The sequence below is a fragment of the Lacerta agilis genome, chromosome 1 (assembly GCF_009819535.1).
Source record: "Lacerta agilis isolate rLacAgi1 chromosome 1, rLacAgi1.pri, whole genome shotgun sequence".
Classification (NCBI taxonomy): Eukaryota; Metazoa; Chordata; class Lepidosauria; order Squamata; family Lacertidae; genus Lacerta; species Lacerta agilis.
In genome coordinates, this window is record NC_046312.1 from 35,525,298 (window position 1) to 35,542,027 (window position 16,730).

The 16,730-nt window shown below is 42.3% G+C and overlaps 1 protein-coding gene across 1 annotated transcript; it reads left to right on the plus strand.

Annotated features, from left to right (window-relative positions):
* Positions 1-2,038: 2,038 nt before the first annotated feature.
* Positions 2,039-2,935, plus strand: LOC117061494 (serine/threonine-protein kinase Sgk1-like; the record flags this gene model as incomplete). The annotated part of the gene is made up of 1 exon (XM_033174334.1): positions 2,039-2,935. A coding segment is annotated over exon 1 (897 nt), but the record flags the coding sequence as incomplete, so codon positions are not given.
* Between the last annotated feature and the right edge of the window lie 13,795 nt (positions 2,936-16,730).

Genomic DNA, 16,730 nt, shown 5'->3' on the forward strand with positions numbered 1-16,730 from the left:
GAGTAATTTTAGAATAAATGTGAGAAAAGAATTGTGTACATTTTGAATGAATGGGGGTCCTTTCTTCCAAGGAACTCAAGGTAATGTGCATGATTCTCTTCCAGATTTCATCCTCATGAAAACACTGTGAGTTGGTTAGGAATGCAAAAAGATCAAACTTATCCATCCTTAAAGAAATCAGCCCTGAGTGCTCACTGGAAGGACAGATCCTGAAGTTGAGGCTCCAGCACTTTGGCCACCTCATGAGAAGAGAAGACTCCCTGGAAAAGACCCTGATGTTGGGAAAGATGGAGGGCACAAGGAGAAGGGGGCGACAGAGGTTGGACAGTGTTCTCGAAGCGACTAGCATGAGTTTGGCCAAACTGCAGGAGGCAGTGGAGGATAGGGGTGCCTGGCGTGCTCTGGTCCATGGGGTCACGAAGAGTCGGACACAACTGAACAACTGAACAAAGAAACAAAAAGAGATGGTGACTGGCCCTAGGTCACCAAGTGAGCTTCATGGCTGTGGGGATTCAAACCCTGGTCTTCCAGCTCATAGTCTAACCATCATGCCATTCTACTTCTCGATATAAAGGAATGGCATCATCCACATCTCTACAAACATTCTGAAGCTTGTGCAGTGTAGTGGTTTAGAGCACAAGCTATGAATTAGAAATCCTACCCACAAATTTCAGATCAGCCATGGGTATCTTAGACAAGCTGCTGTCTAAGCTATTTATTATTTACAATAATCTATTTGGACAGATAGTGTAAAAAGAGCCAACAGTTTGGCATTATCAATACGATCTTGACAGGCAGTAATATATCTCCTTTTCTTTGAATCATGAAGAAGCTGTGAAATCCTGGACAGTTGTCTGCGATCTCAAATGATTGTATGAGTTTTAGTAAATGAAAGCTGAATCCAGCCAAGACACAATTCTTATGGGTTGCATGTCCAACGTGGTGACCTCCAGATACTGTTGAAATAATGCCCAATGACTTTTTTTTGTAGTGGTGCTTACTATTTGAAAACTCCTTCACTTATCAGTCCAGCTTCCTTCTGGCCCTCCATCCCTGGTGTAAAGGTTTTTTCTTTCATAGGAAATCACAGCCAGCCACTTTTATTTTAATTAACTACTCCTTTTAATTAACTACTCTGCTTTTTTTGTTATGATTCTTGTTTGGAATAATTGCTCGATACAATTTTATAGATTTACAAAGTTATGTGTTTTTAAAATTTGTGGTCTGCCTTGAGGGATTTAAGGTGCAAAGCAGGATAGAAATTTAGCACAGTAAATAACTCATCAAATAAATAAATAAATAAATAAATAAATAAATAAATAAATAATGCGTGATAGAGGTGTAGCCTTTCATACAGGCAACTACCATCAAGTGGTACCTTGGAGATGTGGTTGAAAAGTGTGAAGTCTCTCTTCCAGTTAGTCCATAGGTTCAGTTACATGGCTCTATCATATAGGTTAAATACTTTGTAGACTCCACAGTGAGTGAGATTCAAAATTTGCACAGGAACATGGGTCCGAATGGGCTCTTTAAAAGGAGTAGGTCATGATGTCACCTTGCCAGGGTGTGGAGGAACAGGCTGCAGCAGGATGCATGGCAGTGGAGACCTTGGCTCTCTGAAGAGAAGAGCCAGGTGCAGCCATCACTTCATTTCTCTAAAATGCTTCTGGGCTCTTCATTAAGGCCCAGAGTCACCACCTTGGGGAAATCAGACCCTCCAAGTGTCCCTATTTTCTAGGGGTGTCCCTGGTTTCTGATCTGATCCTGGAATGTCCTGCTTTTTCATTGGATGTCCCTAATTTCATTGGAGACATGTTGGAGGGTATGGAATTATCCAACCCCCGAGCCATCTGAAGGCAAGCCTGTATAGGGAAGGCATATATATATATATATATATATATATATATATATATATATATGTGTGTGTGTGTGTGTGTGAAGGCAGCTGCTGCACCAATGTTGGGTTTGGAGCAGAGTCTTAGTGCCTTGTAGGCTCCTTAAGTCTCTTGATTATACGTTCCCCAGCAGCACAGTGCCAATGACGGTCAAAGCCGAAGCTTCGGGATCCACGCTAACTTACTCCAAGATGAGAGGGATGGTGGCAATACTGATCGCTTTCATGAAACAGAGACGAATGGGGCTGAATGACTTCATTCAAAAGATAGCCACCAACTCCTACGCATGCAAACACCCTGAAGTTCAATCTATTTTGAAGATCTCCCAGCCTCAAGAGCCTGAACTTATGAATGCCAATCCTTCTCCTCCACCCAGTCCATCCCAGCAGATCAACCTTGGCCCTTCTTCTAACCCACATGCTAAACCATCAGATTTCCATTTCCTGAAGGTCATTGGAAAAGGCAGCTTTGGGAAGGTTCTTCTTGCAAGGCACAAGGCAGAAGAGCACTTCTATGCAGTAAAAGTCCTCCAGAAGAAAGCAATCCTGAAAAAGAAGGAGGAGAAACACATAATGTCAGAACGCAACGTCCTACTGAAGAACGTGAAGCACCCTTTCCTGGTGGGACTCCACTTCTCCTTCCAGACTGCAGACAAGCTGTATTTTGTCCTAGACTACATCAATGGTGGAGAGTTGTTCTACCATCTCCAGAGGGAACGTTGCTTCCTGGAGCCAAGAGCTCGTTTTTATGCTGCTGAAATCGCCAGTGCACTGGGTTACCTGCATTCACTGAATATAGTTTACCGGGACTTGAAGCCAGAGAACATTTTGCTGGATTCTCAAGGCCACATTGTCTTGACTGACTTTGGACTCTGCAAAGAGAACATAGAACACAATGGCACAACTTCCACATTTTGCGGCACTCCTGAGTACCTTGCCCCCGAAGTCCTTCACAAGCAACCCTATGACCGGACTGTTGACTGGTGGTGCCTTGGGGCCGTTTTGTACGAGATGCTTTATGGACTGCCCCCTTTCTATATATATATATATATATATATATATATATATATATATATATGTGTGTGTGTGTGTGTGTGTGTGTGTGTGTGTGTTTTATTATATTTTTATATATGTTGTAAGCTGCCCAGAGTGCTGGGGCAACCCAATAAGATGTGTGGCATATAAATATTAAAATTATCATTATGGAATGGGACATCCCTATTTCCATCAGAGAAATGTTTGAGGGTATGGGAAATTAAGATGGCAGCACATATATTCAGCCACTTTACAGGGCTGAGTAGATAAGGGGTAATCATAGCGGAGCCCTCCAAACTCCCATCAGCCCACATGCACACAGTTAACTGGATGTAGCCCAGCAACTTATAGTCACAGTGGCTATGAATTCAGTTTTGAAGAGGGTGTGTTTGTCCATCACACTACTGTCATATCCCAGGCTAAGGTTAATAAGTGAAAATGAGTTAGGCCAGCTTCTTATCTATGGCAATTCCTCCCTCAGACAATCCAACAATATTCAGCAGCTGAATACTGCTAAAGAACTGGCAAGTAGCTGAAGGCAGCTGCTGCACCAATGTTGGGTTTGGAGCAGAGTCTTAGTGCCTTGTAGGCCCCTTAAGTCTCTTGATTATACGTTCCCCAGCAGCACAGTGCCAAAACATATTGCAGTGGTACAAATGGAATTCAAATTCTAAATTAGGGTGTTTGAGAAGGTTTTTTTTTTGTTTGTTTTTGTTTTTTGCACCGTTCTTGCGACCACAGGTTTGAAGTGGAATGAAACCTTGGAGATAAGGAATAAAACCTATACTCACACAACAGGGTGAGTTTTGTTTTTGTCTCATTTCTTTATAATGGAGGCTCATGTGTTTTAGAGAAAGTCAATGCTGAATGCATAATGATCCCAGGCCATCTCTCTGTAGTCATGAAATTATCAATTTCTTCTTATTTTTCTAAAGCCCTTTGATATATCTGAAGGATAAAAGACATCATGTGAAACCAAAACCTATTCTATGCTTCTCGTTTTTTCTTTTTTTTAAACTTAACTTTGAGAATGACCATTCTAAACACGTCCAAATGTCAGAAACTTTGAAGATGAATTCTGTTGTTTCAGCCAGCAAAGAATATTATTTTTCTGCCTGCAGTTATTAATATGAATTCTAAGCTGATATTTGAAAGTTGAGGCTACAAACCATTAAACATGAATCTTTTCTACTCTGACTCAATCACAATCATGATCAACAAAGATATTTACCGAGGAAAGTAAAATGAACCATGGAGCACTTGAACTATTTTGAGCAATACAGAACAATAACATTTGTACATATTTTCCAAAGCGTGATGCCATAGTAAAACCCTATTTTCATTTTCACTCTGTGAAGTTGCAGACATTGTTTTTATAACTTATGTCAGGGTGAGAGCTAGTGAAAGACAAGGACCCAGGAAGTGTAAATTGAAAAAGCATCATCTATAAAATCTCTCTCTCCAGTTTGCACTTCTTTGGTCCTCATTTTTTACTAGCTTTTGTCCAGGAAAACTCTCAACAAATGAATCCCCATTAATAAATACATCAGGGGTAGCCAATGTGGCGCCCTCTGGCATGGCTGATGGTCAAGGATGATGGGAATCAGAGTTCAAGAACATGGGTACCATTTGAGTAACCCTGAGCTAAATGGGGTACTGATGTTCAGAGATATTATACCTCTCTTTTATTAATTTTAAAAATAATTTTATTTTGCAAATTGCAGTACAATTAAAAAACAACAATAACAAACCAGACACTTGCAGATCTCTCACATGGAAAGAACTGATAAGCACTGAAATCAAACAAACAATACATAAAACAACTATCTGATATAGCCCCTCCAAAACCCAGGGTGGGTAGTTGAAGTATTTATGAAAGTTAGGAATGGAAACCATACTGTGTCAAATTGATTTGATGTAGTTTGGCCCCTTGCTTTCCATTTACCATGCCTTAATCTTTCCATGGAGGGCACAAGGAGAAGGGGACGACAGAGGATGAGATGGCTGGACAGTGTTCTTGAAGCGACTGGCATAAGTTTGGCCAAACTGCGGGAGGCAGTGGAGGATAGGGGTGCCTGGCGTGCTCTGGTCCATGGGGTCACGAAGAGTCAGACATGACTGAACAACTGAACAACAAATCTTTCCATGAGAGTGAGACACCAAATTTAGAAGGAAAAAAATCAAAAGATGTTTTTGAGCCTCCAGCTATTGTTGATCTGGCTGCAAGACATTATACTTCTTGATCCCAGAAGCTGAGGGACAAACTGATGATCCCAGAAGCTGAAGGAAGGTATGTTGCTTTTAGGCCTTGCCTGTGGGCTTCATCAAAGCATCTGGCTGACTACAGATAGAAACATGATGGTGGACTACATGGGCCTTTGGTCTGGCCCAGCAGGACCTTTTCCCCTGACAGAGCTGCAATTCTCAGTGTGGCTTAAAAGTAGATCTCTCTTCACAGGGAACCTTGGGAACTGTAGCTCTGGGAGGGGAAGAGGGGTATCCTAACAACTCACATCATCATTAACAAAATACACATCCCAGGTTTCTTTGGGGGAACTATGACTGTTTAATGTGGCATCATAGTGCTTTAAATGTTTGGCATGAATGTGGCCTCAGTATTGACTAGCCTTAGCTGCCCAGGATTCTGATAGGAGTCTTTCCCCATAATATATGAAATAGAAGAATATGTCTTAGGTGAAACATTTACAGTTGTACCTTGGTTGTCAAACTTAATCGGTTCCAGGAGTCCATTTGACTCCCGGAACCGTTCGAAAACCAAGGAGCAGCTTCCGATTGGCCGCAGGAGCTTCCTGCAGCCAATCAGAAGCTGTGGAAGCCGTGTTGGATGTTCGGCTTTCAAAGAACGTTCGAAAACCAGAACACTTCCGGGTTTTTGGCGTTTGGGAGCCGGAATGTACAAGTACCAAGGCGTTCGAGGACCAAGGTACAACTGTATTAGAATGCAGTATGTAAATGGGATGGGATTAAGAACAGCAAGGAGGGAAAGATAGGAAGTCAAAGTTTAAAGAGAAATGTATAACAGATTTAGAATCTGGAATTTATATGTAAAGATTTTAAAATAAAATTTAAAAATGACAAAAAATAGTCTTTCCCATCCCTACCTGGACATGCAGAGATTGAGCCTGAGAACCTGTGCATGCAAATAACCTGCTGTACCACGGAGCAGCAGTCCTTCTCCAAAGTTTGTGACGATGTGTAACATGTCCCCCAAAGTCCTTTGCTATTTTTGAGTTGCATACAGCTGCATGCAGTATAATGTAGTGCTGCCCAGTGCCCTCTCTGAGGTATCTTTAGGTACAGACTTTCCTAGCAGATATGCATAGAACATTGAAATGTATTTGGCTTGGTCCTATGAGAGATAGTAGGAACAGCAATATCTGCTATAGGAACACAGCTTGTGGAGAGATTTCCCTGGATTGCCCCAGTTGTTTCTCCAAAGAAAGTGCCGAGCACATGCCTCATATTAAGACAGATTGGATTTAGCAGAGAATAGTTAAGTCAGAAATTTAAATTCTCCCTCTGTCCTCCTGGCAGAAGATGGAGCATGGACTCAAGGGAGAACAGCTAGATAATTCCAGCTGATGGTCCTAAATACAAAACTTAGCTGTATATTTATAGGAGCTTAGCTGGGAAATTGATGCGGCGGCAAGACATATTTTAGAGGTGAAGTAAAGGTCAACAAATCATATCAACATGCAATTTTGCCCCTTAGGAAGGAAGACAGCTTGGATAAAGCAAGCAATAAATGTGAGATATCCCTCTGCCCCTTGGAAAGAAGGATAGGCTGCCAAAGGTAAGGTACTGGCTTACTTAAAAATTTCTTAAACCAGTGTCATATAATGCGTCCCTAAATTTCCATGGCATGATGCTTTTACACACCCTTCATCTTCCCTTAGCTGAGTATGTAGTTCACCTTTCCTGACCTCTGATGGCATCTCATTTCAAGCACACACAGATAGTTTGATGGCTTCTTGTATACATCCTTCTGGCAACTCCTGCAGCCATACAGGTGCCAAACATATTGTTCTGCTTTCCTTTGGACCACATCAGCAAGGCCGAGAAGGGGGCCTTGTCATCTGGGCAGCCCAGGAGCACTATACATACTGCCCAGACTTTCACCCCAGCGAGGCCACTAACACAGCGGTTTGCCTTCACCTCTAGAAGCGCACTCCATTGTCTCTCGAGACAAGCGGCTGCAAACAACAACGAGAGGTTTCCAACTATTCTTTAACTATCCAACCAACCATATTTGAAATTATGGAACTATTGACAGTAAAAAGACTTGACATCGGAGATTAATGACCAGTACCTTTGGAACTCTATGATGCACACAGAGGCCCTGTGAAGAGAGACAGAACAACTGAACTAAGCACCAACCTTTGTTTTGTATCTTAGGTATTTTTACTTATGTCTGTTGTAATTCTGAGGATTTCTCTCACATGCTTTTTTGGGGAGTGAGTGGGTGATTTATAACCTTGGTTTTAAATGAAAATTACATACTGTATGGAAAGAAAACTCAAACACACCTATCCAACCAACCAACCATTTTAGACAGTCACCCTGTAATTTGTTTCACAGCACCTTGAAATTCCCCGTCAACTAACAAGATCAGTAATGGAAATCATATGCATCCTCACTGGATAAAGCAGCTGCCACCCTTTGGTGTAGAAATAAGAGTCACACTTCACCAGTCACAATTCATGATATGCAGGTATTGTCCAATGTTCATTGAACTGTCGGTGATACTTTTTAGGTCCTCTTGAAGCATCACATTTATAATTTCTGCCAGTTAAATCATTATGACCCTTAGCTTAAACTGGAAGAAGAAAAGAGCCTTTTCTACTTTGCACATACATATTCCAGTGTCTTAAATGGGCCAAAAATACCATTAATGTTGTAAAGTTATCAGGAGTCGATTGTTGTTTGCAAAGACATCTGCAAAGCATCATATTTTGTTTGCAATGAAATCTTTTTGTTATCATTATGATGAATTTTTTTAAAAAATAAATAAAAGCATGCCCATGCTTTGCAGTGGAAGGCCATTTCTTTGAAATGCAATATTACTCTGCTGGGGCTTGCTAAATCAACAGTGTGACTCCTTATTCTTCTCCTGGCTGCCTACCTTGAATGAATCTCAAAGTAGGTCACCCTGTGCATTAGATTCAACTTATATTAGTTTAACTTTGCCATATATTACTTTACAACTGATGAAGAGTTGAACTGAGCTTCATTTTACCTTTATAATTTTTTGCCAGCCTTGATCTTTATGGGTCTTTATTCTGTGAGCTTTTAAAGGGAGGAGGGCAGAAATCTCCTACCCGTGTTTGTCCTTTGCTTTCAAGGAGACAAACAATTATTTCCAATTGCTGTGATACATATTTTTATTATTATTTTCTGCTGACAAAATGCCTATTTGAGCAATTAAACAATTATAATAATGTTTAGCTGGAGTTTAATAGCCTGAAATGCTACTTTTGGTTATCTTGTGAACTCTATATTCTGAAGAGAGAGTGGCGGGTGATAGTTTCTGACACTGCCAGCTGGGAGCAGCATATAAGGTAAAGTTTAGGCAACTACCAAATGATCCAAATCATGAACAGGAGGAGGTTCAGGTTTTTTTTATTAAGGAAATGGGGGGGGGGATACAGCTGTCAAATCTGCACATTTTTTTGCTGTTTCTTCATAGAAAATTTAGCTGGAAAAATTGTCAGGGAAAGACAGGCAACCCTATTTGTTGAAGAAAACAACTTCCTTGCACATTCCTTGCAGGAGCTTAACTCAATTACTGTCAGAGAATGATCCATACCCAATGCTGGAGTCCCACAGACAAATTAATGAGCTGATAATGAGATACACATCTTCAGTTTACAATCCTGTGCTCAGGTACTAAACATGCATGTGCTTGGGCTTCATAGTTTGCTAATCGGTTGCTCCAACCTGGCCCAGTGCAGTCACAATGCTGCTGACCCTGTAATGATGTCAAAAGAATGAAAGTAGGCTGTGTGGCTTGCCAGCCTGGCCCACCCAATGAGACGGGCTGAAGCAGTCACCTTGGGCAGTGGAATCCCTCAGGGCGACTCGCAAAATCTTGTGAGGGAGTGGAAAAGCCAAAATCCAGAGCACTATATATTTCTGATTGCCAAAGAATTGATGCTTTTGAATTATGGTGCTGGAGGAGACTCTTGAGAGTCCCATGGACTGCAAGAAGATCAAACCTATCTATTCTGAAGGAAATCAGCCCTGAGTGTTCACTGGAAAGACAGATCCTAAAGCTGAGGCTTCAATACTTCATGAGAAGAGAAGACTCCCTGGAAAAGACCCTGATGTTGGGAAAGATGGAGGGCACAAGGAGAAGGGGACAACAGAGGACAAGGTGATTGGACAGTGTTCTCGAAGCTACTAACTTGAGTTTGACCAAACTGCAGGAGGCAGTGGAAGACGGAGTGCCTGGTGTGCTCTGGTCCATGGGGTCACAAAGAGTCGGACATGACTAAACGACTAAACAACAACAAGATCTTTCAGTCCAGAGAAGAGCAGAGGAACGAATATGCAGGCTATCAGGGGTTGCACATCCTGTTTCACTGTTTCACTGCAGACATTCGCTTTTGTCCTCTGTTGGTGATGCTGTTCTTCTTTTTTGGCAATGTGTGTGAGGCCATCTTATCCTCAAGCAGCTGTCCCATCAATTCTCTGCTGCTCCAAGTCTCAGGTCAGCCTGTGGGACATTATTGTAACTTTCTGTGATGTCCCAGATGAAGGAAGCCCTATCCCTACCACTGAGCCTTGCAGTACTGTTTCAGGAAGTGCAAATTATTGTAAATAGCTTCACATAAAAATGTGAACTAAACCAATTTTTCCTCTCAGAGAGGGAGAAGAAGATGAGCAGTAGCAGGAATTGTTCTGAATGCTTCAAATAAGGGAAATTGCTGATTTAAATACTGCATTCCTCACGTACATAGTGCCAAAGAAGTGGCTTGTCGGGTGGGATGCAGTAGCTGTGGCAGGTGGGTCACTGTTGCTTACCAGGAGGGGCGAGGTGGTAGGGAGGTCGATGCAGCACAAGCACACCAGCAGAGTCAATCCAGCACCCTTGGCAGAGTGCTTGCACCATGCCAACCTCCCTGTCGCCTTGCCCCTCCACCTCCCTGTAAGCAACAAGCTTAGGACTACCATATGTCCAGGACTTCAAAGGTGGAATTGACGTCTGGGGGGAACTTTCGAAAGGTGGTGCTTTTTCAATAACACACCTGGCAGAACTCCATTCAAGGCTGCAAAATGTGCTATCCCCAGTGAGCTTTCTCTGGTGACTTCTGTTGTTGAATACTCCTGCCCACGGAGAGCAACCTAGGAACCTCTCCATTTGAGTTTAGATGCACTTTGCAAGAAGCATTCTGCACTGATGGCTACCTGTAAAGTTTGACTGTATGCTATTGTTGCTTTAATCATTTTAGCGATACCATCAAAAATAGTTTTAGCTGCATCGCATCTCATTGGGTGTATTTTTATGTTGTTTATTCCTAAGTATATTTCTAAAGAAAAATCAAGTAGTAAAAGTATATTATGATAATGTGACCTGATTACATAGTACTACATGGAAATTTCCGTGTGACTCTTTGTAGTAATTCACTACCTGTTGGGGGCGGTTTGAAAGCTTTGCTCCCATAGTCAGCCATCAAATTGTATTTGGATTATACTGCCCATTAAGATAAGCAGATAAAAATAAAAACTTTGGCTCATTTCTAGTTAGAAACAGCAGGGAATGTACTCTGAATCAATAGCATCTAATGCTGGTCATCACCAGAAAAGATACCGTTAAAGGGTGCTTTTCCAGGACGATTGCAGTTGTGATTATATTTCCATAGCTTACTGAGCCATGCCAGTTAAATAAGGAAGTAAATAATCATATGCACAAGGGAATGTTTGCATTGAGTTTCTTAAAAAAAACAAAGCACTGCTTTACAAATGGATGCTATGAGGGATGGAAGTGTACCTCAAACCTTCTGCAGGCATCCTGGGCATTCAGGAAGGCAGCCCATGAGCAGGGTGTGGGGGGCAAGTGAGCTGGTTCCACCCACCCCCTCTCTGTCACCCTCCACAAGTTGGAGGGTGGTTGTCAGATGTGGGAAGCCTCTTCTTCTTCTGGAGGCCCCCTGCTCAATGTAGAAGCCTGGAAAAGCAGTATAGAGGCAGACTTCCCACTTTAGACAGTCACCCTTCAACTTGCAGAAGGATGTAGCCCAGTGGTAGAGCTTCTACTTTGCCTGTAGAAGGTCCCAGATTCAATTCCCAGCAACTCCAGGTAGGGCTGGGAAAGATTCCTGCCCGAAACCCTGGAGAACTGCTACCAGTCAATGTTGGTGACAATGAGGTGGAATGGTCTGGTTTAGTTTAAGGCACTTATACCTGTTCCTCTATTACAGGGATGGAAACCTGAGCTTGTGCGTACATTTCCATGCTCCCCATGTGTTGTATTCCTGGATTTCCAGTACACCTGAAGAGGGCTTAAGTTGCCCCGTTTTACATGAACATACCAGCATGCAATCGTTCATATAGCACTTCTAGGTAAGAAATAAAAGTTCAACTCTCCCTGAAAAAGTTTCTGTGGGAGTCCAGTAGGCCTACCTGTTCCTGCTTTAATCTGCTTTGCTCTTAAAATCAGCCCATGGCACTGTAATCCAGGCTCCAACACCTGGGGAGAGGATGGTGGCAACAGGTGATAGAAACTGTGACTCTCCACTCTAATTTGTGTTTGACGTCAGCAGGGGCAGCCCATCTCAATTTTTCTGCAGATGGAAAACTGGAAGGTGCCACCTCCCCACTGCTGCTCCTGTTGCCTCCCTCACCAAAGCTCACTTCTGGGGTTGTGCAGCTTCTGGGTTCCACAACGATCATGCAAAAGCTCCACGAGATCTTGTGAAAACTCCACATGATCTCACCGGAAACCAGAAGCTGCCATGGACCTTGCTTCTCTGGTGGCCTGTAGGGCCCATGGCTGCTCCAGAGAAGTGAGGAAAAGCAGCTGTGGCATCCCGTGAGATCGTGCAAGAACCTTGCCAGAAGCAGCTGCCAAAGCCACTTTCCCTTGTGTCTCTGGTGGTGGTGGTTGGTGGTGATGGTAGGCTGGCAGGGGGGCAGCTGAGGCAGCAGCACCCCCTTGGATTCCACCACTGAAGGTGGCTGCCTCAGTCCACTGCATGGATGCCTAGTTAAAAAACACATGCAAGGTTTTATTTGCCAATGCCTTTCAAGTGTTTTGCACTTGCATTTGATCGCCATACCTTGTTGTGCTGTCACCATACCTTGTCGTACAATTTTGTTTTCCGCAGCGTGGTTTTATTATTTTGTTGCGAGCCTCTGTGAGAGCATTGCTGTACAGGAGCTGATAAATATTTTAAATAAATGTCTTTCTCCCCTTCTTTCCTTGCAATGCTGCTGTTGAGCAGTCATTTGCTTGCCCTTAGACCTGCTGTTGAAGGGCAGGTAATAGACATAATAATGATAATATGCCATGACTGGATAGCCTCTCATTTCTGATTTACACATGCTGGCAATAGCATGAGGGCAATAGCAGCCAGTGGGGCAGGTCAAGGTGAGGCTATGCTGCTTACCTGGGCTTCCTAATGCCAATATTGCTATCAGTTACCAAGATGAAGATAGTGGAAAGAGCAGGGAGGTTGTTGCAGTGCAGGAGCAGAGCAAATATGCCAGTTCTGCCACTGCGCTCACACCACACTGACTCCCCTGCCACCTCTCTCTTAATAATAATAATAATAATAATAATAATAATAATAATAATAATTTTATTCATACTCCACCCATCTGGCTGGGTTTCCCCAGTAACTAGCAGTGATCTAGGCACTGGGAAGCCTGGGAAGCAGTGTAACCCTACTCTGCCCCACCTGCTACTGCAGGGGTGTTTTGCATGCTTAATGTGTAGTATCACTGAAAAAACAGCTCCAGTACACCTTAATGGAATGATATGGCTTTCCTGGGATCTATGGACTAAACACCAGATTGTAAACTCTCCAGTCATACTAATATATATTTATAATGATTTTGCTGTTACCACTTGAGAAACAAGGGGATGCATCTTGTTCTTGGAACACATCGTTCTTAATGATCAGTTTAAATATTCCTATTTGGGATTCTGTACACTTGTTTCTGATAGCAAACACAGAGGAAAGAATTATGTGAAGTGGGAGAGGAAAAGATAAAGAAGTTGAAAAGCCCCATATTAAGAAACGATAAACAATTACTGGTTATACTCAAGAAATGAATGTGTTTTGGAAAGCTTCATCGGGAAAGTACATTTGTCTCAACCATATACACAAATAATTGCATCCAGCATGAGTATAATCCAAGTTGAGCGTAAACACGAGACTCCCACTGGATTTTTGGTTTCTAATATCATGGAGTCATCCAATTAAAATGGGATTATTGCTTAGATTTTTCCAACCTTTGTTCAGCTCTACTGCTTTTTTCTTTTTCTTTCCCCTCCTTCAACCTAATCTCAAAGCAGCCACTGTGGGACACCAAGATCTGAGTAACAGTTTTCTACTAACCTTTTAAGTCAACCTGGAATCAGTCAAGGAGCAGTGGTTCTACTTTTCAAAAAACAAAATCCAAGTCCAAGAACACGTTTGTAGGTTTCTCCTCTGTGTTGGCAGAGTTGAGAGATCAGCATCATTTCAATGGCGAGTGATACCCAAGCTGAAACTACACTGCTTAAATAGTTACATTGTCTTCACATGTCTTGAAAATGTTCTCACAGATTATTATTTGGACAAAATGAATGTCGGTGAGCCATTTTCAAGAATGAAAGGAAGGGCCAGTGCTCAGTGGCAGAGTATGTCTTTTGCATGGAGAAGGTCCCTGGTTCAAACCCTAGCATATTCAGGTTAAGAGGGGGAAAGACTCGTATGTTCTTGTGGAGCTGGAAGCAGAACCAGGCAGGGATACAGCACTCATCTAATCTCCTATCACCCATGTCACTGCTGCTTACCAGGAGATAGAGTAGGAGAGGCAAAGTCTGTGCAGTGCAAACACACCAGCAGACTCAATCTGGTTCTTCCACCAGTGCATTTCCACCATGCCAACCTCACCAGTAATCAGGAGCAACATGGATGGTAGGAGATCAGGTGAGCACCTCTGCCCTGCCCCACTGACTACTACTTCCTGGAGGCTACTCCATTGTCTGATGGGTATAGGCATACTCACACTGCCCATCTCTCCCTAAAGACCCCTCTGCACAGATTTACTGTACTTGCCTTAATGAAATTGCACCTCAGAGCATACTCTTTGCTTAAATGTCTTTATTTGATCTAAGACTATCCCACCCAGTTGAAAGGAGCCATTTTGTAAAAATGGTAATGTAAGCTTTGTTTTCAATGTACTCCCAATATACTCTCATGCTTCATTTTCATTTATCAAGGCAATTATTTCCTGCACTGAAGTTTCATTTTCAGCATGGCTGAGATAAAGCAAATTTGTTTTCCTGATTTATTTCTGTGATGAGCTATGTTGCTCAAAACTAACTTGGCCAGCAATTGAAAAATTGTTTCCTGGGCTGCACACAGAGTGATGCTGATAGTCAACATACCCAAGGGGCCTTCAGTGCTGTTCTGAGTTTTATCTGATTGTGTTGGAAGTAGTGAAATGGATAATTATTTTTCAAGGGGGAAGAAAAACATTTGAAAAAAAGACCTTCTACACTTTTTAATTTTGAAGTTTTCAGAGCTACATCAGTTAGTGACAGAAGAATCATTGACCATTGGATCAACATTTATAAAAACAGAGGGGTCCCTGAAAAGTTAGTATATTTGTTTTATCTTGCTAGTTCAACATTTAATTTGCTTAACTTGTGGTGTTAACTGTTATGTATTCAGTGGTCTGTGTTTGCCTGTGCTTGAGTCTGGACTAAGGATTCTGAGCCCCTGTGTTCTGATTCAATACATGATATCCAATCACTGAACATTTCAGGACTTGGGCCTCTGCCATTGGCCCTGAGTCGTGATTCACAGCTTGGAAGTTTAGACAGCCAATCATGTTGGGAATGCGAGTGACCCAGACCTTCAGAAATGTATATAAGCAGTTGCTTTGTCCCTGATTCCCAGCTCTGTTAGTTCAATAAAGGTTCTTGCTGTTATCGCTGTGTCTTGCCTTGTAGGAACCTATCAACACTTCATTAGCCATCCACAATAAAATTAACAGAGCCATAAGAGCATAATATAAAGCCCTGCTGGATCAGGCCATGGGCCCATTCTTGAGAGAGATCTAGCTCTCACAGGGGCTAATGAGATTCCTATAGGAAACCTGCAAGCAGGACTTCTCCCCACTTATGATTCCCATCAGCTGGTATTTAGAGGCATACTGCCTCCAGCAGTGTAGCTAGACAGTAGCCATCACAGCTAGAAGCCATTATAGCATTATTCTCCATGGATTTGTCTAATAACCTTTCAAAGCAATCCACTACATCTTGTACTATCCACTACATACTTTTGACTATACACTGTATGAAAAATTAGACATTCAGCTTCATTGTATGGCCCCAAGTTCTAAAGAGGGACCTATCCACTTTCTCTATCGTAATGTGGTGGTGATTAAGATTCTGTTTCAGAGAAAATGCCACTTCCTATGCCCTGCTGGCTCATGCCAACCAGGACAACGGTTCAGGGAGATGCCTTTTTGTTTTTGTTGTTGTTGTTGTTGTTTACGTTTTACTGTCATGGCCGGGTTTGTGGAAACACCCATCCTATTGACTGCAACTGGGGGGAAATAAGCTACTCTAGCTTCAGGCATGTTGTGGCTTTGCAGCCAATTTGGCAGTGTGTTGGTGAAATGAAAAGGCTTCGGATCCTTCAGATCTATTACTTCCCCCAACGTGTTCTCTGCATGCCTGGCAGAATGCCCCAATTTGGCGGCTACTGCTAGGGGTGTTTCTGTCCACAAAACAGCAATGGCGATGGCACTTGCCGCCACCGCCCCACTGCACCTCAGACTTCTTTGCACAATGACCTCTTTCTCTGGCCACAGAGAGGGAGATTCACAGAATTCACCACCCTTCCCAGGATTTTAGGATTGCTGTCTTAAGTGACTTGTTGACCTCATAGCTAGCTATAACTTGGCAGCAATGAGAAAAATTATGCATGCTTCATAATCCCTGTTTTGTTTTTTTTCTTATCACCTAAAGTTAAATTCATGTGAATCAAGTGATAACTGTCTTAACTATCACATGATGGCCTTGCTGTTGGACACCAGCCCACTTCCCAGTTAGCTATCTCTGAACTCTTCTATTATATCTAAGTATTAGATGGGAGAGTGTGCATATAGATAAAGCTTATCACAAAGTCCATATGCCCTGGTTCTCTGAATCTTAATTCCAGGCTGCAACCATAGGTCTACTTACTAAGGAGTAAGCTCATTGAACACAGTGGGAATTGCCTCTGAGTAAACATGAAAAAGATTGTGCTGTCAATCTCCAAAAAGATTGATAATTCTGTGTACTCCCCTTGAAACAATTATGCTTACTGTGCAACTTCTGGCCTTGCCCACATATTACTATCATTCAATACAATGAGGTGAAGCTATAATAATAAGTCTCGGCTGCACAGAATATGCATGGCTTACTTTTTCAAAACCGGTAGAGATAAGCACTTTATCTTAACAAGAGATAAGGGAAAGTAGCAAATTTGCTCCTCACCGCTAAATAACATAAGATGTTATGTCCTCACTGCTAAATTTTTATAGTCCATTTCATAGTGGCAGAGCTTCAGTGAAAATT